This window comes from Podarcis raffonei, chromosome 6 (assembly GCF_027172205.1).
Source record: "Podarcis raffonei isolate rPodRaf1 chromosome 6, rPodRaf1.pri, whole genome shotgun sequence".
Taxonomy (NCBI): domain Eukaryota; kingdom Metazoa; phylum Chordata; class Lepidosauria; order Squamata; family Lacertidae; genus Podarcis; species Podarcis raffonei.
The window spans coordinates 60,634,112-60,658,863 of NC_070607.1; the positions used below are offsets into that span (position 1 = coordinate 60,634,112).

General features: G+C 42.7%; 1 protein-coding gene across 1 annotated transcript; it reads right to left on the minus strand.

Annotated features, from left to right (window-relative positions):
• Nucleotides 1-7,605: 7,605 nt before the first annotated feature.
• Nucleotides 7,606-20,823, minus strand: LOC128415131 (polymeric immunoglobulin receptor-like). Its single transcript, XM_053390995.1, has 8 exons — nt 20,706-20,823; nt 17,931-18,272; nt 15,910-16,239; nt 14,030-14,182; nt 12,747-12,858; nt 10,643-10,761; nt 9,087-9,221; nt 7,606-8,204 (listed from the first exon to the last, which is right to left on the minus strand). The coding sequence occupies exons 1-8, from the start codon at nt 20,743-20,745 to the stop codon at nt 8,128-8,130; spliced, it is 1,308 nt and encodes a 435-aa protein (XP_053246970.1). The 5' UTR covers nt 20,746-20,823; the 3' UTR covers nt 7,606-8,127.
• Between the last annotated feature and the right edge of the window lie 3,929 nt (nt 20,824-24,752).

Consider the following 24,752-nt stretch of genomic DNA (forward strand, 5'->3'; position numbering starts at 1 on the left):
CATTTGCAAAACGGGGGGTCCACCATATGTAGCTAATTGAGAACCAGTGTACTGTTCAATCTTTGTTTATGACACACTCTGTTTTGGAAGCGTATGTGTTTTGGAGGCTGCACAATTTTAATGTTCAAAGAGTGTACTGATGATTACATTTATTGAGGCACGCAAGTGCACTAGTAAATATACTTCATCAGTATACAAATGATACTCAGCTCTACCTCTTGTTTAAACCAGAACCAGTAAGGGCAATGAATGTCCTGTATCTGGGAGAGGTTGGAGGTTAATGGATTGAAATTGAATTCTGACAAGAGAGAAGTACATTTTCTAGGAGACAGGGGGCAGGCAAGTGTGGGGGACTCCCTGGTCCTGAATGGGGCAACTTTGCTCCTAAAGGACCAGGTGCACAGCCTGGGGGTCAAGTACAATACCAAATGCTATGTGGAATGTGATTATATAGCTCAGTCAGTAAAGCATGATAATAATAATAATAATTTATTATTTATACCCCGCCCATCTGGCTGGGCCTCCCCAGCCACTCTGGGCGGCTTCCATAGAAACCAAAAATACACTAAAATATCACATGTTAAAAACTTCCCTGAACAGGGCTGCCTTAAGTTGTCTTCTGAATGTCAGGTAGTTGTTTTTCGCTTTGACATCTGCTGGAAGGGCATTCCACAGGGCAGGCGCCACTACCGAGAAGGCCCTCTGCCTGGTTCCCTGTAGCTTTGCTTCTCGCAATGAGGGAACCGCCAGAAGGCCCTCGGCGCTGGACCTCAGCGTCCAGGCAGAACGATGGGGGTGGAGACGCTCCTTCAGGTATACTGGACCGAGGCCGTTTAGGGCTTTAAAGGTCAGCACCAACACTTTGAATTGTGCTCGGAAACGTACTGGGAGCCAATGTAGGTCTTTCAAGACCAGTGTTATATGGTCTCGGCGGCTGCTCCCAGTCACCAGTCTAGCTGCCGCATTCTGGATTAGTTGTAGTTTCCGAGTCACCTTCAAAGGTAGCCCCACGTAGAGCGCATTGCAGTAGTCCAAGCGGGAGATAACCAGAGCATGCACCACTCTGGCGAGACAGTCTGCAGGCAGATAGGGTCTCAGCCTACGTACCAGATGGAGCTGGTAAACAGCTGCCCTAGACACAGATTTGACCTGTGCCTCCATGGACAGCTGTGAGTCCAAAATGACTCCCAGGCTGAGCACCTGGCCCTTCAGGGGCACAGTTACCCCATTCAGGACCAGGGAATCCTCGACACCTGCCCACCTCCTGTCCCCCAAAAACAGTACTTCTGTCTTGTCAGGATTCAACCTCAATCTGTTAGCCGCCATCCATCCTCCAACCGCCTCCAGACACTCACACAGGACCTTCACCGCCTTCACTGGTTCTGATTTAAAAGAGAGGTAGAGCTGGGTATCATCCACATACTGATGAACGCCCAGCCCAAACCTCCTGATGATCTCTCCCAGCGGCTGCATGTAAATGTTGAAAAGCGTGGGGGAGAGGACAGAACCCTGAGGCACCCCACAAGTGAGAGACCAGGGGTCTGAACACTCATCCCCCACCACCACTATCTGAACACGGCCCAGGAGGAAGGAGCGGAACCACTGTATGACAGTGCCCCCAGCTCCCAGCCCCTCAAGACGGTCCAGAAGGATGTTATGGTCGATTGTATCAAACGCCGCTGAGAGATCCAGCAGAACTAGGAAACAGCTCTCACCTTTGTCCCTAGCCCGCCGGAGATCATCAACCAGTGCGACCAAGGCAGTTTCATTCCCATGATGAGGCCTGAATCGCGACTGGAAGGGATCCAAATGGTCCGCTTCTTCCAGGCGTGCCTGGAGTTGTTCAGCAACCACTCGCTCAATCACCTTGCCCAAGAATGGAAGATTTGAGACTGGGCATGAAACTCTTAATTTCAGGGTTGTGGCCCTTGTGGTCCCTTCCAACTCTTCAATGCTGTGATTCTATGATACAACTGTCATGGGCAAATATTGGACAGTGGCACCATAAATAAGGACTTCTCATGACATTCTGCACATTTTTAACAGTTTGATTGTTTGGTTTAGCAAATTATTTGAGAGTCCAAATGCTTTTTCCTTGATTTAAAAAAAAGTTAAACACAAGCAATGTTGCCCCTTTCTCCTACAAGAATCAATTCCTTTGCATTGAGATGGGCAGGTGGAGGTGGCCAGGCGAAGTATAACTTTTCCAAGTTCTGGTAAGGATCATTATAAAATGATATTTCCCATGTTTGCTCATTTGGTAATGCTCTGACCCAGTTTAGATAAATAACACGCAGTTCAGAGTGTACCCTTCCATGGCTGCATTACGGAACTTCTCCTTTCTCTTTTCTCAAGAAGGCAAGTAAGGAAACATCCAGAGGGTTCGTCTGAAGTGTTTCAACTATGGCAATACACACTAGTAAAAGGACCCCTCCCTTAATATGTGTGTATGCAATGGTGCACAGGAATGCAAAATTAAGAACAGGGAAAGCTATCTGTGGTGACACAGAGAGTGAGCGGGGGGGGGGGGAGCACAACACAAATTGCTGAAATTTCAGGGTTTCCAAAAGGAACAGTAAGGAGGAGCAGCAACCAAACTAAAGGCAATTCCAGATGACCCTAAATATTATCCAGGTTGAAGAACGAAGTGGTTAGAGATGTGTAAATATGTCAATTTCAGTTTCTTCTTTTTCCAGTCTGAAGATTAGGGTCCAGTAGCGGACGACTCTGGGGATGCGGCGCTCATCTCGCTTTACTGGCTGAGGGAGCCAGCGTACAGCTTCCAGGTCATGTGGCCAGGATGACTAAGCCGCTTCTGGCAAACCAGAGCAGCGCACAGAAATGCCATTTACCTTCCCGCTGGAGCGGTACCTATTTATCTACTTTGACGTGCTTTCAAACTGCTAGGTTGGCAGGAGCAGGGACTGAACAACGGGAGCTCACCCCGTCGCGGGGATTCGAACCACCAACCTTCTGATTGGCAAGCCCTAGGCTCTGTGATTTAGTCCACAGTGCTACCCACATCCCAGTCTGAAGGTTAGTTCTCCATATTCCACATTGGTTTGTGGTTGTTATTTTTTAAAGAAAATTCATGGGAAGGACTCACTCTGAAGTTGATGGATCCTCCTTAAGTAGATGTTGGATGGCAATCTGCCATGGATGCTTCACTTGAGCTTCCTGCATTGCAGGGGGTTGGACTAGATGACCCTCAGGGTCCCTTCCAACTCTAGAATTCTATAATTCTATGATTCTTGAAAATACATGAAAATGTCATGAAAATTAATCAGCATTTTAGTACACATTTCTCTTAATATACACACGTTTATGCAATTTTGCCTAAAGTATGTAAATTTGAAAAGCTAAATTTCCCCTACTATAATGCATTTTATAGGTTATTTTCTCTAATATATGCATTTAAATGCAGTTTACAATAGTATGTGCATTTTTGTACATATTCCATGGCTGGAGAACTGCACTGCAAAATTTGGAGCAGTGTAAAGGATGGTTGTATTTCAAGTCACATATTGTTTTAGAAAAAATTTTCCTTCCAGTAGCACCTTAAAGACCAACTAAGTGAGTTCTTGGTATGAGCTTTCGTGTGCATGCTTTCTGTAATTGTTTTAGAAAGTGTGAATTAGGTAAATTCATATTTAAATGTGAAATAATTCAATGTTGCTCCCCTACACTAGAAGTGGTGGACCTATTCTTCAGGGTTATGCATTACAATGGGTGGATTCAAAATAAAAAAAATAGCCATTTACAGCAGGACTGGGCAGAAGGTAGAATTTAGCAGTAGATCTTAGTATTATTAAGTAGATTAGAAAGAATTTTTTTATCCCAGTTGAAGGAAGGAGGGATAGGGGGGACCAGAACTGTGAGTAGGGGGAGTGCTAGTTTGGAAGAATTGTGAGCTCAAAAGAAATTCCTGGGCTCAGAATCCTTAACTTCGAAGATTATGTCATTTGCTCCAGGCTCTGCTTGATGTTTGTTGGAGTTCTAGCAAAAGCGAAGCAGATCCTAGAAGCCTGAAATATCCCTACTGCCAGATTTACAGCCATCTGACTAAGGTGGCTCTGGAAACTTGAAGCCTGAACTTCAGCCTCTCTCATTGTTTGATTTTACATACAAAAGCACAAAACCTGATGGACAAGGATTTTCAGTTTGTACTCATCCCCAGAATAAATAAAACAATGTTTCAGCTTACAATAAACACAATCTTCTCTTTTCTGAAGAGGGAAGAGGTGCCAACACAGGGAATATGTAGGTTCCTTTTTGACTGTTAAGAGTCGCTTCCTATTAATTACCGTATTTTTTGCACCATAACACTCACTTTTTTCCTCCTAGAAAGTAAGGGGAAATGTCTGTGCGTGTTATGGAGTGAATGCCTGTGGGTGGCGGGGGGGGGGATCTGCTGCAGTTGTGAGCAGATGATCCATGGTTCCCCTTCCTTCCCTCCTCCGTGATTACAAAGCATGGATCCACATGGATCCTCAGGATTTTTGCATTGGGCTACTCCAAACTCACTGTCAGATCACATGTCTGTGGCCACATCATGAACCACAAAAATCATATATCCACTATTTCGTTTAGAATATTTTTTTCTTGTTTTCCTCCTCTAAAAACTACGTGCGTGTTATGGTCTGGTGCGTGTTATAGAGCGAAAAATACGGTAGATCTTGTCATTATTAAGGATGCGAAATATTTGCATCATCCATCCAGTGTTGAATGAAAAATACTGTGGTACCTCGGGTTAAAAACTTAATTTGTTCTGGAGGTCTGTTCTTAACCTGAAACTGTTCTTAACCTAAAGCACCACTTTAGCTAATGGGGCCTCCCGCTGCCGCCGCACGATTTCTGTTCTCATCCTGAAGCAAAGTTCTTAACCCGGGGTACTATTTCTGGGTTAGTGGAATCTGTAACCTGAAGCGTCTGTAACCTGAGGCGTCTGTAACCCGAGGTACCGCTGTATACAGTATCAGGTCCAAAGTTACTTTATTCTCCCTTGTTTGCATACAGCTTATCTAAATATTGCTTCTCATCTGTGGTTCCATCATGGTTATTGCTGTACAAAACTTCAACATCACAGAAACAAGGAAATGCACTCAAAGGCACCGGCTATTATCTATGTAATGAGTTTGAACCATTACAATGATTTATACATGGTGCTAATTGCTTAATCATCATGAATGAAGCTCAATTGCTGACTGCATTTATTGACAATCATAGCCAAAGTTTTGTAAATAACTCAGATTTTATTATTTGTACAGAAAGGGGGGGCAAACAAATATCTGAAAAATATATGTGCAATGAATATTATTTTTCTCCCCAGCACACTCTGATTACAATGAAATTAATACAACATGGGTTTGATCTAAATGTTCCCTTCATCCAACAGAAGGAGTGACTACAATCCAATACTGGTTATTTATTTACATTATTACTTACCCCCTCACACATAAGCTGGCGAACAACAATTTTTGTATTTTAAACACTGGAAGATTTTTTTAAAACAAAAATTAAAACATTTCTTTAAAAGAAAAAAAAAGCACGTAGCATCAAAAAAACCAGTAGTATCAAAATCCAGCACAAGTTTTTTAAAACAAAAACAAATCCACATTATAACAACAGGAACAGTGTAAAAACAGTTTGCCACGATATTATTCTGGGTCACTGCCTTATTTATTATAGAGTAGGAATAAGTACATGTGAAATTGTTGCAACCTATCAAACAATTGCAATATTTTTAGCAATTTCAGAGAGCACTTGCTGGAAGGGAGGGGACGCTGGCCTATTTGTGGTCTGTTTAATTCTGAAATATGCACTTTGGATGGTCAAATGTTTTAAAATCAGCAAACTTTGGAAAATTGTGACATCCTAGAAAAACACGCTGGTCCATTGCCTAGTCATATGTTACTTTCAGATATATTGAAGTTGTCAGAAGGTGATTTCACCACATTCATTTCATATGCTGCCTGCTAGTATTTAGTTGCCACCCTGGAGCTAATCCATCTCCATTGCTTTTATCCATATAAGAACATAGGGAGCTGCCTTATCCTCTGGAGCATGGGTAGGCAAACTAAGGCCCGGGAGCCGGAGCCGGCCCTATCGCCTTCTAAATCCGGCCCATAGGCAGTCCGGGAATCAGTGTGTTTTTACATGAGTAGAATGTGTCCTTTTATTTAACATGCATCTCTGGGTTATTTGTGGGGCATAGGAATTCGTTCATTCCCCCTCCCCCAAAAAAATATAGTCCGGCCCCCCACAAGGTCTGAGGGACGGTGGACCGGCCCTCTGCTGAAAAAGTTTGCTGACCCCTGCTGGAGTAAGATCACTGGAGTAAAATCATCTACCGGTAACTCATTATTGTCCACTGGAAAGCACTGGCTCCCGGGAGTTTTATTTATTTATTTCATAAAAATTATATACTTATATATAAAAGCATATTTTATATTATTATATAAACAAAACCTCAAAGCGGTTTTAGACCAGGAGTCTCTCCCAATCATATCTGGAAATGCCAGGGAAATGGCTTGAAATCTGTTTCATGCCACTGAACCACAGCTCTTCTACATCAGCTCTCACTATTTGCATTTGAGCAACAAAGCCACCACATGAAACTCAGTTAACCAAATAATTTTGTGGTCACTTGTGATGGACTGACTGGATGCAAAAGGGGGGGCACCAGCTGTGGGAAAGCCAAAGGAAACCCTCAGGGGAAGAAGGCTCAGAGCAAGGGGAGTGGGGGTGGGATGACAATGGGTGCCGGAGGCAGAAGAAAGAGCAGAATCAGAGGAGGAGGAAGTGTCAGAAGCAGAAGAGGTAACTGGATTTAATGAGCAGGAAGAAGCTGTGGCAGAGAGTGGTTCAGACTCCAAGGCTGAAGCAGAAGCTGGAGAGGAGGTTGGCCAAAGAGGCAGAGTTGAGACAGGCTGCTGAAGAATCCAGGGAGTCTCCCTTTCCTGCTGCAACCAGCTTTCCTCTGCCCTGGTCTCCTAGAACACACAGAGAAATGAAAAGAGCAGAGATTGGTTGTGTGCAGGTGTCATTTGTGACTGCTTGGGAAACACCCTAGAAAGGAGGTGTCTTTGAGAGCAGTGGGAAGGTGGGGACCTTCAATTCTCGCAACTGCCTCATCGGAGCAAGACCTACTGGGAAGAGTTGCTGGGGTCACTAGGCCTGCACTGTTTTGGTTTCTTTGAACAAAGAAACACTGACACCATGTTTTTTAATGCTGACCTATGTTTGACTCCAGCTCCTGACATCACCTCTCTCAATACAAAACTCATACAGTGGTACCTCGGGTTAAGTACAGTGGTACCTCGGGTTACATACGCTTCAGGTTACATACGCTTCAGGTTACAGACTTCGCTAACCCAGAAATAGTACCTCGAGTTAAGAACTTTGCTTCAGGATGAGAACAGAAATCATGCGGCCGCGGAGCGACGGCAGCGAAAGGCCCCATTAGCTAAAGTGGTGCTTCAGGTTAAGAATAGACCTCCGGAACGAATTAACCCGAGGTACCACTGTGCTTAACCTGAAGCACCACTTTAGCTAATGGGGCCTCCCGTTGCCGCCGTGCCGCCAGACCACGATTTCTGTTCTCATCCTGAAGCAAAGTTCTTAACCCAAGGTATTATTTCTGGGTTAGCAGAGTCTGTAACCTGAAGCGTATGTAACCTGAAGCGTATGTAACCCGAGGTACCACTGTATATGAATCATGGCTAAGATGATCACAAGAGCAAGGATCCAGAGAGTGATCTGAGATGCACCCAAGATCTAGCACATAACCAGTATATATTTTAATACTAACCCCCAATTCTGAGCAGCATCTCATGTCATAGCACAAACTGCTTTTGAAAATTCCCTTAATTTCCAAAGGCACACACATACTGCAAAGACTCATTCTAATTCACAGAATTAGAAGCCTTATAAGTGTCTAGGTCCTGGTGATTGCTTTAAAACTAATAAGAGGTGTACCTCACATTGTATTTCTGATATAATTTTATGTCAATATCAGAAGGGGACAATATAATGCAGAATGACTGCTGCTTAGACATAGAATAGATTACATAATGAAAGCTTTCAAAATTCTCTGTTAACTATATGCAACCTCATTTGAGAAGGCAGTCAATCAGTTTCTCTCAAGTCTTCGGGATTTGCCCCATGGCTGAGCAGGGAATATTCATTTTCAACTAGGACCTCAACTAAAACAGAGAGAGAGAGAGAGAGAAATATTAGGTTATATCATAGAAGCTAAATTATTTGGAACTACTTTTATGTCCTTGTCTCTAAAGTACTTGAACGTGGTCCAAAACAGGATGGCTTGACAACCACCAACTCTGCAAAGATATTTTTTTTAAAAAAACCCCACCTCAGCCTCATTTTTGCTATTTTATTCAGTAGTTTCCATGTGATGAATATACCCTGACTCCAGATTTCAACATTCTACAGCCACGAGAAGCTTTAATACCATTTGAGCATTAATAGTATCCTATCATAACAACCCCATACAAAGCAGTAGTTTTAAATTAATGTAAGACACCAAAGAACTGTACTATATTAGTCGGTTAAACATAATAAAGCTTGCTGATCATAGCTTCTTCTTTTTTAAAAAATTTAGTCATCCAGTAATTATATCAGAACCTCCTTATTACAAAAGATATTGAAAATGAGGGCAAAAGGGTTTAAACAGATGGGAGCCATGCACCAGAACTATGAAACTGTGATTTTGCAAAGTTCTAAATCCCACGGGGAATCTCCATGCACAGAGGAGGGAAGACTCTCTGCTTTAAACCGTCACCCTCAGACTCAATAAATAAAACACAATAAGAGAGATGTGCTGAAGGGGGTGTTCCATCACTGCCCCTCACATATTTCTTTGCATGCAGAAACAATGAGAGAGAGAGGGGGGGGAGAGAGAAAGGAAGGAAGGAAGGAAGGAAGGAAGGAAGGAAGGAAGGAAGGAAGGAGCCCATTGCACACAATTGTGCAATGGATTGTGGCCAACATTTTGGGAAGGAGGTTAATATTATTGATATTCATCTAACAAAGGAAATTTAAGACACAGAAGCAGAAAGAACGCATACCTTTGTCAGTGTCTAGGGCAGATTCTTGTTCATCCGCTGAGCCTATTTGCTCTTCCATGGGTCGTTCTCCTGAACAATGTCGGCCAGCCAGTGCTATTGCTCCTTCGGGGTTTCTTGCAGGAATGTCATTTGAAGCTTTTGGTAAAAACCCAACAGATAATTACATTTTCATCCATTGACTACTGGGGTAGCTTCTGTGGCTAAGAAGACATACCACTAGTCTCAAAATAAATTGATGTTTCAATATGTTATGCAGGTTTACTAGATGTGGCAGTGAGAGTTGTCCCAGAGAAGCCAGTGAGCAAAATAATATTCATGTGCAAATAGCTTGTGCTTTGAACATCTTAAAAGCAATGCTTTGCCCCCACCCATCCTGTCCTGGCAAATGTCACACCACCACCACTGATGGAGCTCTGGGTCCATCACATACCACTACTGCTTCTGACATTTAACAATAAAACAAACTCAGATTGGCTCTCTACCTCTCTATTGAGGCAAAAATCATGGATAACTTAGGCCCTCACCTGATAAGTCACACTGTTTACTGAAGATAGGAGACCTAAGAAACCAGGAGTGGTGGGTACTCTGCCTTTTCTGAATAGGATCACATTCCCTGTAAGAACCAGGTACACAAGATTTGGGGCAGAGGAGCATTCTTGAAGCCAGTACTGCTCCTTGATAACTAAATATTCCTTTTTTTCCAGTTGACTTGCCAGCTGCACCCTCTTCTGGAAAAGGGAGAGTTTGCACCTATCATAGATACCATGGTGGTAACTTCTAGATTAGACTACTGCATAGCAGGTTTGGAAAATTCAGCAGGTCCAATATACAGCTGCACAATCACTAATTGGGGGTAGTTTTACAGGCCATATTGTGCCAGTATTGAGAGAACTGCCTGCCCATTTGTTTCTGAGCTAAAGTCAAGGTACTGTTGTTAAAGCTCCACATGGCTTGGGACCAGGATACCTTAGAGAATGAATTCTGCCGTGCCAATGTCCTCAGGAACTGAGGACATTTTGCTGAGAGCTTCCTCCAGGTGCTTGTCCTGGCTGAGAGAAGAAGTGTGACCTTTTTGGTAGTGGCAACCCAGCTTTAAAACACTGTCACTTATAAGGCCCATGTTGCTACTGTAGCTCTTTCGCCTCATTTTTCTAAGGTTAAAGTCTTATGCTGCCAGGCCTTCAAGAAACATGTTCTTGCCCTTCTGCTGTTTCCTTATATACCTTGTAGGAATTATGTTTTTAGCACTTAGGTTGCAATCTTATACCTGCTTACCTGGGATTAAGCCTCATTGAGCTCAGTATGGCTTACTTCTAAGGAAAGAATAGGCTCTTACAGTACTTTTGGTGATTCAAGTGCATTGATATAATGGATACATGGACAAATGCTCCAGCTTAAATCAGACGCACTTTGGACCAGCAAGATCTAGTCAACCTGCATCCATTGTGAATGAAAACTGAACATGACGCCAGTAAGGGCTGTCTTGTGCCATATTTTGCTGCCCCAACAAGAACCAAATGCACAAAAGCACCAAGAGAATAGACGGCTTTGCTTACCATCTTTCTTTCGCTTCCTTATCTTAAGAAATACAATGATAACAGCTGCAGCCAGAACAAGAAATCCAAGCAAAATTGGTATCACAATTGGAAGTAGATTTAGTTCAGTTTCAGACAATCTAAAAATAGACATAGTACAAAAAAGACCTTTTTGGTTTGGTTTGGGTTTGGGTTTTTTTGCTTGTCATCATGTGTAAACTTTTACGTCCCCAGTGGCTGGTGAATGTCTGTTACACATCTGTCTCTTTTGGTGTCAGTGCAGGGATCAGGAGCAGCTCATACAAGTTAGCAGCCCAAACATTAGACCACGAAGTTGCCATCATGAGTCAGATGGAAGACAGGAGCCAAAATCTCAAGTAACAGACCAAGAGGATGTCAACAGGGAAACAGGAATGGCTCAGGAAGCAATAGTGAGAGAGAAGTAGAGGGCCTTAATAGCAATGGCATTCATCTTTTGTACAGGGTGGGGTGGATATTTATTTTACTTTTTCTCCTTATGGTCCACGCAAAATTATTTTATTGTAAGCATCACAATGAAAAAGATATCAATATTGTTTATAAAAAGTGCAGAGTTGATTGGGGTGAAACCTTGGTGCTGGGAGTGCCAGTTTCTTCATCACTCCAATGGTTCTGCTGCCGGCCTGGAAGGTAAGTCAGGCAGACTGTAAAGGACAGGGTGGGGCAACACTCCGGTGAAGATGGAAACCCCCAACCAGCCAGATGATAAATTGGTAAATGGTAGCACATCAATAGCAGGTCCCAAGGTAAGGGAAATTGTGACGAAAAGGCAGGAGATAGTAAGGACAAGTAGCAGAGGAGGAGAAGTTGAGCAGCCCAGGATAAAAGGGAGACAAGAAGATGGGGGAGATTGAATAAGCAGGGGAGAGAGGAAATAAAGGCAAATCAGAAGGGGTAGAAGCTGGCAAGCAATGCCTCAAAGCAGCATCACCCAGTGGAATCAAAAGGAGTTCGGGAGTTCACCTTGGTGAGAGAAAGGTGGGGGGGGGTCCACAGACAGGGCCCCTACACTACAGGTGCCTTAAGCATTACTGGCTAGTAAAAATACTTGGTTAAAAGCATTCTTGATGGCATCTCATGATGCCATGAGTGAGGGGCTCACCAGGTTATTTCTGGAGATAAGCAGTGGTTTTTTACTTTAGGGGTACTCTCATTTTCCTACTCATATTGAAATACTGCCCCTTAATGAGGCCAAATTTAGATTCACAAAATGTTTAGGTGTATGCATACCTCTGCGTACCCCCAGGAAGAAAGCACTGGAGATAAGGGATAGTCTGGTGTTCTAAAGATCCTTGCTACCTTTAGGACTTGGGGCAAAAGAGTTCAAAATTACCCTTGTGTTGTGGTGGGAATTGGCATGTTTTGCCCTTTACAATAGAGCCACAGTCACCCTAAACTAACTCTTCAGAGACTTCAATCTAGCAGAGGGTGTGGCAAAAAAAGGATGCAACCACCAATCACACACACACACACACACAGAGAGAGAGAGAGAGAGAGAGAGAGAGAGAGAGAGAGAGGAGAAATGCACAGGACACTCAAACATTTACCACTCCCTCCCCACCCTTTTGATGATTGCTCCAATTTCTGCCCAGTCTACAAAATTGCACCCTTCCCACCCATCAGTTCATCAATTTTGTCTAATTTTTCTATAGACCTTGAATTTTGTTTTTTTGTTTGAAATAACATTTGCAGCAGTGTAATAAGTCTTAACACCAGTGAAAGGAGTGCCATCTACTGGCTCATCCTTATTTCTTGCAACGCATAATTCTTTTTCAACGTTTACTTTCTAAGCATTCGACTGGCTATTCTGGGAAACTGCAGTTCATCTATTAAGTGTGCAGAACACTAGCAGCTCTCCCCCATTTACACATGCTAGTATTTTAACTGGAAGATTCAGCACATTAGTTTGGATCAGTTTCTCATTCTTTCCTTGGCATCAGCTGCTAAACTACCCTCTGGAAGTGCTGGCGCCTATTTTTCAGACTGGTTGGATGACATTTTTTTAAACTTAAATTTTAGAGAAATGGCTGGATGCCACTGAGCATGAGAATGTGCTTAAACTAGACAAGGCATCTTCTAACTTTACCTTTGCCTGTAAACTTCATTTGTAGCTGTCACATAACTTTGGGGAGATGTCCAGATTGTTTGTGGCTCATATGTGGTTGCTGTATCATTTACGATGTTGAAGAAAACCAATTCTGTTAGGAGGAAAAAGATTCTGTAATTGAGGATCATTGAAAATCAAGATGCTCTTGAATGTTCCTACACCAGGGGTGGCCAACTTGTAGCCCCACAGATGTTGCTGAACCACAACTCCCATCCACTGGCCCTGATCATTGATCATGTTGAGTGGGGATTATGGGAACAGTATTTCAGTGCTATTAACTGGAATTCAGAGGGAGTTGTCAGAAGAACGATGGCCAAGGCTTTGCTGGATGAAGCTGAAAGAGGCTACAGCATGGCAATGTAGGAACTGGGTCCTTCTCACCTTTACCTTTTGACTCCAGGAGGCAGTCGAGTAAGTGGAGGTTCTGCAGCCAGTACCATGGAAGATGCTGCACAGTTGATACATGGCTAGTTGGCCCTTCTGATGCCAGCAGCATCAGTTCCAGAGATGCTATCAACTCAGCAACTGTACAGTTGTATGGGGCAGCAGCACTGTCCTATTCCACCTAGCATTGATCAGAAAGAGGGATATCCACCACCTTTATCATGATGCAACAGCTGCCAGTGGTTTCACTTCATCAGGTCAGCTTTATTAGGCAGAGTGAGACAGCTGCCTCAGGCAGCAGGTGCTAGGGGCAGCAGCAACCCACTAGCTGTTTCTCCTGGCTGTAGCCTTCTGGTTGTGTGTGTCCTATCCTGCACCCCCATGATCAACCTAATCCTCTCAGAAGCACTGAGTGATGTTCTACTGTTGACAGAATTGAAATAACATCCAACTGCAGGCCAAGTTGCCTTCTGTGCATCAAAAGGTGAAGGAACCATCTTGTCTTTGTCCCATGTGGCAAAATGTATTGGGCCAGACCTGCACATAGCAAGCTATCTCACCACCTGGAGTCCACTTAGAATTGAGCTTTATGCTATTGTGGGACCCCTGATTGGATGTCTGCATGTGATTCACTGTGCAGGCATAAAGGGCAATGCTACAAAAAGTACCCCTAGGGTGAAGTAATGGTGCCTTATTAAGATAGTAATATATGTTTGAGCTGTACCACTTCAGACTACAGGGAATGTGGGGAATCTCATCTGATCACACACTGTGTATCTATCTGCCTATCTATCTATAATCTCCTTTCCCATTTTGCCACCCCACCCCACCGCTGCCCTGCCACCAAAGGCACCAGCAACCACCAAATCCTCTCTTACCTGGGTTGCGTGGCAGCGCCTGTGAAGTGGCGGTGGCAGCGGGTTCCAGAAAGATCTCATGAGGTGGCAGGGTGGACGTGGGGGTGCCGCCACTTAGGGTTCCACCACCCAAGACAGTTTCCTCAGTCTGCCACATGGGTGGGACAGCCCAGCCTTCCACATTAAAAAGGGAGGTCATGGAGAAAGTTATAGCCTTCCTTCCTTCCTAAAATCTAGTCACCCATGCGCAGGGAATCATTTGTACATTCATTTTTAAAATGCACCACCTCCCCACTGTCCCCCGCCCAACACACATGCACCCTACCTAAGAGCCAACTCTTCGCCTGGCACTTTCATTATACACCTTTTAACTTGGCTGATTTGATTGACATCCTATGCCCTTTTAAAATGTGGGGGTTTGGGGGGAAGGGTGTTATTGGGCCATTGTTTTTATTTCAATTATGTATTTTGTGGTTTCATATTTTGATTTTATTCTGTGACCTCCGGATATAGGGCGGTATATAAATTCAATAAATAATAATAACTCCTAGGGGCCAAGTTCCCTTCGCCCCTCCTCCCCAATAAAATATTCACCATTCAAAGTAGAGCAGCCCAGGATAAAAGGTGATAAAGTGGTGTGCAAGCACTGCATCTTGTGATCTATTATATGGGGTGGGGCTTACTTGCCCTCCCCTCCCCCCATATTATATTCAAGTGCACCTCTGCACACCTGCCAGGAACCACGTGCTATCATACATGCCTCATGTTCCCATAGAACCCTGATTGAGAAAGCAGAGCACAGGTATCATGGCAACAGCTCACCGGAGGGATTTGGAACAACTTCTCTTAGAAACGGCCCTGCCTGTTCTAACAGATTTAGCCACACACAGAAAGGCAAGGGATTTTATTCAGTAGCAGCCTCTTTCAACTGAGAGCCCCCCGTGGTGGGTTTACATGAAAAGAGTATATGCTCAGGCAAGGTCTGTGACTCCTCAACTTCCTCTGGGTATATCCACACTGCTCAGGGCAGGAACATTATCAACAGTCAGACACATGGAAGTGGTTTCAAGCCTATAGGATTAGAGCAGTCTTAAACAGTAGGTCTTGGACCACTTTTAGTGCTGCAACCTGCTCAGTGCCTCCTAGCTTGCCTGCCCCACCCCCTAGCTTTTCGGTTGCACAGATGCTGTGGGACTTCTTACCATGAGAGAAGGTTGTGAAAAAGAATTTAGCAATTTCCAAAAATGTATTGGGTACCAGCAGAAAGGGATGTCTCCATATAAGGTCATGTAGAATACGTCAATTGAAGCTAGACTTCACTTAATAAGCTGTGATTAATATGTGATTCCCTATACAGTGGAAGTGTCTAGACTTGACGAGTTTATCAGATGAGCTGCTAAGATAAGGAAAAGCTAAATGTTTTGGCAAGGAATGTTCTTTTGCATTTTACAACCCCTTTAGGCAGGTGGTTTCCAGAAGCACTGTAATTTTGTAATTGCTTTTAAAGAAATGCTAATACTTGAGGAAACATTTTTGCAAAACTGTGTGTCTAGTTCTGCCAGCACACTCTTTCGTGGGCAGCTTGGTTTTATAGAAGACTTTTAGTGTCACTAATTGGACCAGAAAAGTGACAGCAGAAACAAGCCCTAAGCCAGCCTGGCTTAGAAGGGGAGGTGGAAGGAAAGCATATTTGAAAAATTAACTTCCTACTGCTTTGGGTTGGGACTAGCAAGGAGAGGAGCAAGGCATTCTGCATCCCCCAAAACCAATCCCATGCCCAAGAATCATTGAAGCTCTGAAGAAGATTATCTCCCATATTTGCAGAGGGAGTATATGCATACCCACCAGCTCATAGGGCCATTATGACATTTGTGATTTTGTCATTTTACTTCTCTGCTTACCTTCTGTGACCTCCAGTTGTATGATGCTTGAGCTTGTATTGTCATCAGACGTTCCTGCTCCACATTTATACATTCCTGAATCTTCTTTTCTCAGTTTGTTTATGAAGACTTTGAAAGTTTCTGAGCTATTTCCAGCAGTAAAAACAATTCTTCCTTCTTGCTGTTTTCCCTTATTCATGCTAGTATCTGCTATGAGAGAACAGCCAGATCTCCTCATCTTACAAAAGGATCTCCTCATGCTTGACTTGGCAGTTTCCACTGGGCATTGGATCATCACTGACCCTCTCACTTTACCCCAAAGTATTTCAGGTGATTTTGGCATATTTGGACCTGTTTGGAGAAAATAAATCAAAGCATTTATTACTATCTCCCCCCCCCCGCCAGTCTTAAACAATTTTTCAAAGAATCATTACTACCTACTACAGCCAATAGTGCATGTATATGAAAATATAAAAAGGTGTTTTACTAGAGAAAGAGAAGAAATCAAGGGCACCTCTACCAATATCAATGATATTGGCACATCATTGGTACAATCAGCAGGAGAGGCCCGGTTGGTGGTGTTTCTGTTGGGTGATGTACAGTTCACACTGACCCATGATAGGGTCTCCTCAGAGGCTGAGTCCCATTTGCTGAATGCCCTCCCTGGTCAAGCATATCTGTCTCTCTCATTATTAACATTGGTAAAGGTACCCCTGCCCGTACGGGCCAGTCTTGACAGACTCTGGGGTTGTGCGCCCATCTCACTCAAGAGGCCGGGGGCCAGCGCTGTCCAGAGACACTTCCGGGTCACGTGGCCAGCGTGACAAAGCTGCATCTGGCGAGTCAGTGCAGCACACGGAACGCCGTTTACCTTCCCGCTGGTAAGCGGTCCCTATTTATCTACTTGCACCCGGGGGTGCTTTCGAACTGCTAGGTTGGCAGGCGCTGGGACCGAGCAGCGGGAGCGCACCCCGCCACGGGGATTCGAACCGCCGACCTTTCGATCGGCAAGCCCTAGGCGCTGAGGCCTTTACCCACAGCGCCACCCGCGTCCCTCTATTTACATTGAGGAAGAATTTTAAAATGTTGCAGTTCACCTTGGCATTTGGTGACTGAAAGACGCTGTTCCTTAAGATCATTAGCTGTGAGGATATGTGCCTGTTTTAAAATGTTTAATTTTTTTGATGTAATTGTATTGTTTTGCTAGTTTGTTGTTTGCCACCCTGGACTCCTTTGTAAGAAAGGACAGGACAGGAATTAAATTATGAATTATAAAACAACAATCAAGCAGGCACAAAATGTAAACGGACTTTCTCATTTAAAACATTTAAGCAACCCAAATACATGCAAAAGCTGGGCTTGTCCTCATCCACCTAGCAATTTATTGAAAGCCTTGTTTGCCTCTACATTTTTCAGGTGGGTTATTAGCCCTTTGAACAACTGTAAATGGAAAACTGTATCTATAGATAATGGCTCCACATTAGAGTACAGATATGAGAGAGCTTAAAGAGCCATGATTATTGAAGGTTAATAGAGAAAAGTGAGGCAAAAGCAGAACTGGAAAGTGATTGATCTGAATCCCAGATTTCTGCCAAGAAGTCTTTTGAACTAACTTCTTAGCATAGAATTTTACCCAAATATATATTTGTTTTGCTTTTTCTAAACCAGGATATCCCTAATAGCACTTTTGGATTTGGTTTGTTTAGAAAATAGGTGGCAAAGCAACTGCCTTCCAAAGAGTTTTGGAAAAACCTGTTGTGGATACACAAAATACCCATTTAAAAGAAAAACAAAGAAGCAATACTCAGATCCTTCTCCTCCCCCTACCCCCAAAACCCCATGCACAGCACCAATACACACAGACTAAAACACAGACCAACAGAGACAAAACACACACCCTACACTGCCAAAAAAAGAAAAAGCAGGCAAAATTATCTCATCAAGGCAACTGAGAAAGTAGACCCCAGAAACAAAACAAATTGTTAAAATAGCCCTTAAGTTTTTTTTTGGGGGGGGGAATTGAATTCCAATGGCTTGCTTACCTTCCCAAATGGTTAGATTCACTCCAGCATAAAAACCATAAGCATTTTTGTTGCCAATGCCACATCTGTAATTACTGGAGTCTGTCTTCACCAGCTGTGTCATTGTCACTTGCAAAATCCCACTTTGAGGGCTATCATGCATTGACACTCTTCCTTCATAGTCTTTGTGAATGAAATCGTTAGTTGAAATGATAGTCTGGCAAGAGTGACGGTTGGTTGACTCCTTGCACCAGTATTTTCTGCCATGTCTATTGGCTGATGTGGTTTCATAGTAGCACTTGATTGTCACTGATCTTCCAGCATGGCTTATCAGCAGCCTTGGAGCATATAATGTTCCTGAAACTGTTTTAAATAAGGGTACAAAAGCTATCAACACATTATTCAAGCAATAAGACAATTTATATAGGGTCATGGAGCGATTCAAGCCCCCTTTGAACGAGGCTGGGAGTGATTTGAATGGATTGGGAAGAGATGTCGCTCCATGTGAGAAGCAGTTCCCATTGATCCTGCTGACCCTATTAAGGATCGATGGGAATTGTATCTCGCATGTATCATTGCAAGCAGTATGCTGCTACAGTCCTGAGGGTCAAATTTGCCACTGCTACCAGGTATATTTTTAGAATGGGTGGGACACAATGGGGAAGAGCTCAGGACTGCAATGAATGGTATGATTGCTTATTAAAGTGTAATTTAATTCACACTTCATTCACTATCTGAACAAGGAAGTAGTATCCCAACAAAGCTTTGGTAATGTTTATATTTTGCTAATTGGTTAATCATTTGAAGCATTGATGGTTCCCAGTAAGGAACATACTCTTACACAATCCTCTGAACAGTGATAACTCCAAGGGTATAGCATGTATCCAAGTTGCAGTTGGGTTACTGGAGACTTACTATGTTTTGTGGCACATGGCTTATTTACACGTATATACAGGTTGCGCATGGGTGGAGATTCACAGCTTTCACACACTAATAGATACTAGTTCCGTATTTGGTTTTGAGGAAACCCAGGTACTGCACAGCTCCCAAGACATCCTCCAACTCCAACCTTTCCCTCAGACAGTCTTAGTACGACCCCAACTTCAGGTTCAGGCCACACAGACACAGTTGGACGACATCATCCCCAGAGAAGGGGTGGGGGAGAAAGCTAAGCCCTGTTTACCAAATGGCCCCTGACCCTTGCAGTGCACAACAGAGGACACCAATAAGGATGAGATTCAGGTGGATAACTGTTGGTAGTATATTAGGGAACCTCCCAGTCAGAGGATACAGCCCGGCAACCATGCTTGGACTCACCCTTGGAGGTTTCCCCAGCATGTAGGAGTCAAATACTGTAAAATCAGGTCAAAGTCCATCAAAAACTTAGCCAGTTCCTCCAGGAAAGTAGAGCCAACCACCTACAAACTTTTCCATTCTACATAAAGCTTCAGCAGGGTTTTGTAGCATCAGTTCATTTGGAGCTATCCAAGGTCCTGTTTTTCTCTGCTCTCTGTATAGAATAACCTTAATCTGATTTGCCAGCTGTGATTTGACTTTCTCTACCTTGGCTAGCCTTGATTTGACTGTACTAGACACTACCTGTGTCCTGTTACCTTCAAGTGGCTATGGAACAAAATATTATTTTTTCAGAAGGGTCTCAAACTATGAGTTCCTATCTGAAGAAGTGTGCATGCACATGAAAGTTTATACCAAGAACAAACTTAGTTGGTCTCTAAGGTGCTACTGGACAATATATATATATATATATATATATATATATATATATTCCTATGTTGACAAATTGCTTATACTTAACCAACTACTGAACAAAGCTAGACCTGTTTGGCAGCCTTGAGCACTGAAGCAGTCCTTCTACAGACCAGAACTGAACTGTATTACTGTAGAGTCAATGAACCAGAGATGACCTTGAGGCTTTCTAGCTCAAATCCTAATCCCATTCCAATATATTTTGAAAGATCCTGCTTTGTCTGGATCTTCTCTAATGTAAAAATAGTTTCCTAGAAAAAGTCTAACAGATTTATCTGTGAAAGTCAAAGTAAAGCTCAAATATTTCATAGTATACCTGAAGGAGGATCTCCACTCCTATTTCTCAGCCAGGACACTGAGGTCCTCCTCTGAACATCTTCTGCTAGTACCCTCACTACAAGAAGCAAAGTTACAGGGAACCAAGCAGAGGGTCTTCTCAGTAGTGGCACCCTCGCTGTGGAATGCCCTCCCTTCAGATGTCAAGGAAATAAACAGCTTTCTGACTTTTAGAAGACATCTGAAGATGTCCCTATTTAGGGAAGTTTTTAATGTTTTTATTATGTTTTTAGATATGTTGTAAGCCCCCCAGAGTGGCTAGGGAAACCTCCTATGTAAATCAGGGGCACCTGCAGCAAATTTATTTAATCCTTTCCTCAGACTATGGAAAAGAGACTTAAATATGAACTTTAATATTATTAAGTGTACAGAAAGTTTCCAAGTTACCAATAGAGTAACTCTGGTTGTTGTTATTTTTGTTGTTCTGTTTGCATTTTTTGATTTTATAAATTTAAAGCCAAAGTATATCTTAAGCATATATGAAACTGGCTGCAAAGAGAGTGAAAGAGGGGAGAAATGACAATTTACTAGCTATATTGGACTAAAGATTTGTTCTTGAAGGAGCAAGCAGAAAACACAGAAGTGCCAAAGATAGACCAGAAGGAGGATAGTTGTTATGAACCCCAATTCTTTCACAACCCTGAAACAAACTTATCAAACTTATTGAAGATGACACAACTTTTGTCTACTCACCGTGTATGAGAACAAGGAAAAAAATAAAGGTATTCATCATTGTGCTTGATTTCGGATTTATTCAAAATCATACATCTAAACTGGATGCAAGGAGTAGGACAGGCTCTGAATACCCCTACAAAACCTGGCAGAAATATGAAGGGTTTTTCAAAAAATCATTACATTTATTAAAGATATTGAAGTGTAAAAGATATATATATATATATATATATATATATATATATATATATATACACACACACACACACACACACACACACACACACACACACACACACAATTATATAGTCCAAGAAAGCCGATCATCTGTGAAATATATCTAGCATTCATAATTGCTGTTACAGGTGAAAAAAATGAAATGTTTTCTGCAGAATAAAGCAGACCCCCTAAAGTGTTTTCTCCCCCAAAGCCTGCTGACAACTCCCTTTCCCTTTCCCTTTCCCTATTTTGCTTCTTTCTGGAATTTCTGGGTAAATTTGTCAGCAGCAGTGACTCTGAATAAAGATAATGTTCATGTGTGTGGCTGCAAGCTCTGGAAAGTTGGAGAACTTCCTCATGCATGTTAAAATCCCCTTTTTAGTTTGTTTGTGTGTTTCATTTTAAGAAGTTGCTGCTTCAAGTGTCTTCACTTGAAGACAGTAGAATTTGTACATTTCACAAGCACACACATCCATGCCCGTGATGAAGAAGATAGATGAGGTTGTCAGCTTTCTTGCTTCTGCAAAGGACGTGGGGGATAAAATAGGACCAAAAAGGAAATAAGCATTTAGTTCTAACAGTGCATTGTGTCCCCCAAGCTAGGGTCAGAGAATTTAACCAGATCAGCACTGTGTTACCCCAAAATTCAATGGTTAAGTATGACTTCAAAACCAAATGGAGTCACACAGCTCCTTGCACAACTTCCTTTCTGGGGCCCAAACTAAACTTGTTTGTTCACATTTTTGCCCCACGAATGTATACATGGATGCATAACATATGGTACCACAAAATAAGTTTTGTGGTATTTTAAAGACTATCAATTTCATCATGGCATTAGCTTTTATGGACTACAAAAAATATTCTGAGCCTATGGGGTCTTATAACACTCAGCAAAACACAAATAAAAAAAACCATTTTATCAGCTTTGATAGATAAAAAAGAAAATACTCTTGAACATTTGCTTAGTTCTTGCCTTGGCTAGTCACCAACTCTCAGCTCAGTCTCCCTCACATAACTGTTGTGAAGATACAGAAGGAAGAATAAACTGACTGTACCACAGGCACCATTTTTTTCTTCCTTTAACTAGAGTGATGCATCATTGTACTATAAAGAACCATGGGTGGGGTTTGGGGGGCTGCAAATTAGTATAGCTCCAAACCTTCAACGAATCTTACTCAGGCCTGATTGTTGCGTATTTTAGATGCATAAATCACAATCCCACTTTTCAGTTCAGCTTACTCCCAGGTTAGTGTGCACATGTGATGGCAGCAGGGCAGGGCACTCCTATCTGCAGGAACTGCTTTTCCAACACAAATGTGTTATTTCCTTTCAGAAACTCTGGAATTTGTGATGGAGCTTCAGTTCCTGCCATTTGCTACCCTCTTCCTTTTCCCCAAGTAAGGCTCCCCACTCCCTTGAAATGGGAGAGGAACAGTTGTGCACAATTGTGTGCATGGTTCCTAATCCAACACTGAGGACTTCATGTTCAGTCCCAATTCTTGACTGCCGGCTTCCAGCCAAGACAAACTTCTGACCGCACAGATCTGAGCACTTTAATGCAACAAGTGCACAGAACCCTGCTTGTGTCCAAAGCTCTGTCTTGCTGGATCAGAGTAAAGTTGGGGCCATATATCCACCCATACTTTCATGGGACCTTTCGTTACCCACAAAAGTTGGAGGAGAAATACTCACAGGAAGATGTGCCCGTTTACTCAGAAATCAGTCTCACCATTCAACAGGCTGACAACACGGTAAGTGTGCCTAGGAATGCAGTTTTGGAAAAAGCTGTTATCATTATTTTAAAGTGATATGCATTCTCAGCAGGTTTTTAGCATATTCCAAATAGTAGCAATTCAAAGTCCTACTTATTCTCAAAAAGATCCTTATATAGTATCCTCCATTCATTCATTAAATGTCACTTTTCCTATTTTTACCATTTGCAAGAATTTATTCAACCAGCCTGTAACTTTCAGTGGAGAAAAAAACATCCTGGCAATTAAAACTTCTCATTGTACAGTATGCTATATTGGGAGAACTGGTCAAACCTAGCAAGTTATAAAAGCTGTAATCGCAAAGTCAGCATTTAGCATTAGAGAACAAAACACATTGGATCCAATATAAGCAATGGCTACCTTGACAGGTTTGAAAGAATGTCTTTTTACACTGTTAATTTATCATTGACAACATGACTTTTCCTTACCTTATGATGACTATTAAAAGCACGTTGATTTTCCAAAGTGCAGGTTTGATAATAGCATCACCTACCTGAAAATTTTGGGTTTTTTGAATGAATATTTAAATACTACACATGAAGCTGCAAGTTGATTTCAGTCCTACCTTTTAAAAATTTCTGTTTCACACTCTGCTATCTTCAATAAGTAGAGTATAAATGAAACAAGCTGTGTGTTAAAAAGAGGAAGCCTCAAGTCTAGTCTAATGCATCTCAGGTCACCGCAGTCAGTAATATAATGAAGTTCTTGATTTAAAAGAAGAGGAAGGATCTATGGTCAGAGTACGAAACAAAAAAATTCCCCTGCTTTCTGGGCACTAGAGAACAGAACTGTGGCTGATTCACATAAGCCAGTCCAGGGAGAGTTTCATTCAGTAAATTAGAAACGGTTCATTACCTTGAACTTGAAGTGAACCCCTAAACCGCAAAAAGGAGGCAGTACAAAATAGGTGGCATAATAATTTGAAGTTCATGTAATTACTTTGTGGGTGATAAGAAAAGGCCTCTCTTTGCTCAAACCCTATAGGAGTCAAGAGAGTGCTTAGACATTCACCTGAACATGGGATGTTTGAATGGGAGGAGAGACAAGACATGCATACAGGCCTCACCTTCAATGTCCCCTGTATGCTTTGGCATGATCCGCTCAGTACCCAACCTTCCCATGTTGAGTGGAGAAGATCTGCAGAGGGCTTTTACTCATGTTCTCTCCAACACAATTAGAACCTTCTGCACCTACAGGAGCCCTGATAAAACAATGTTCCTAATGCATCTCTCCAGGCTTCTCTTTCTGGCCCTCAGGACCCCTTTCCCCTTCCACACATCTTATTAACCCTGCTCCATAATAATCTTGAACACTTTGACCTGGCAGGAATGTGCGTGTCCTTGGACTGTGACCATGCCGCTTGCTTGCTTGCTTGCTTGCATGGATGGAGGATGGGGAGATAGTGGGGGTGTGTGGTATGGAACTATCAGGGTTTTGCGCGGCTGCTGTAAAAAGGTATAAGTCCTGTCTCTTGCTAACCCACTTTTGCTTCTCGCCCTGCTCACTTTCATAGAATTGTACAGCTGGAAGGGACCCTGAGGGTTATTTGCCCGCCTCCAGTCCACAGGGACCTTACCTGTTCTCCAAAAAATCTCAAAGATTGTAGACAGAGGCTCTGAGATTACATGCACAAGTTCCTTCAGTACCCCTAGGCCTCAGGAGAATGTATTTGTGTCAGGAGCTAACTGCACCGAACACATAGGTTCTGTCCTGCAGTCAAATAGTCGTGCATGTGACACTAGATAGCCCATACAGTGGTACCTCAGGTTAAGAACTTAATTAGTTCTGGAGGTCCGTTCTTAACCTGAAACTGTTCTTAACCTGAGGTACCGCTTTAGCTAATGGGGCCTCCCTCTGCCACCGCTGCACTATTTCTGTTCTCATCCTGAAGCAAAGTTCTTAGCCCAAGGTACTATTTCTGGGTTAGTGGAGTCTGTAACCTGAAGCGTCTGTAACCCGAGGTACCATGGTACATCCGTTTTCTACCTTCAAAACCATCTTCCTTTCTTTCTTTCTTTCGTTCTTTCGTTCTTTCTTTCGTTTCGGTCATTGTTGTTTATTGGGCTTCATATGTTAA

Excerpts from the sequence above, each read along its gene's own strand:
- LOC128415131 (XM_053390995.1), bottom strand. The coding sequence starts at position 20,745 with ATGATGAATACCTTTATTTTTTTCCTTGTTCTCATACACG. Across the intron at positions 18,273-20,705 it reads TTTCCTTGTTCTCATACACG|TTTCAGGAACATTATATGCT; the intron begins GTGAGTAGACAA and ends TATTTAAAACAG. Across the intron at positions 10,762-12,746 it reads AATGAAGTTTACAGGCAAAG|ATTGTCTGAAACTGAACTAA; the intron begins GTAAAGTTAGAA and ends GTCTATTTTTAG.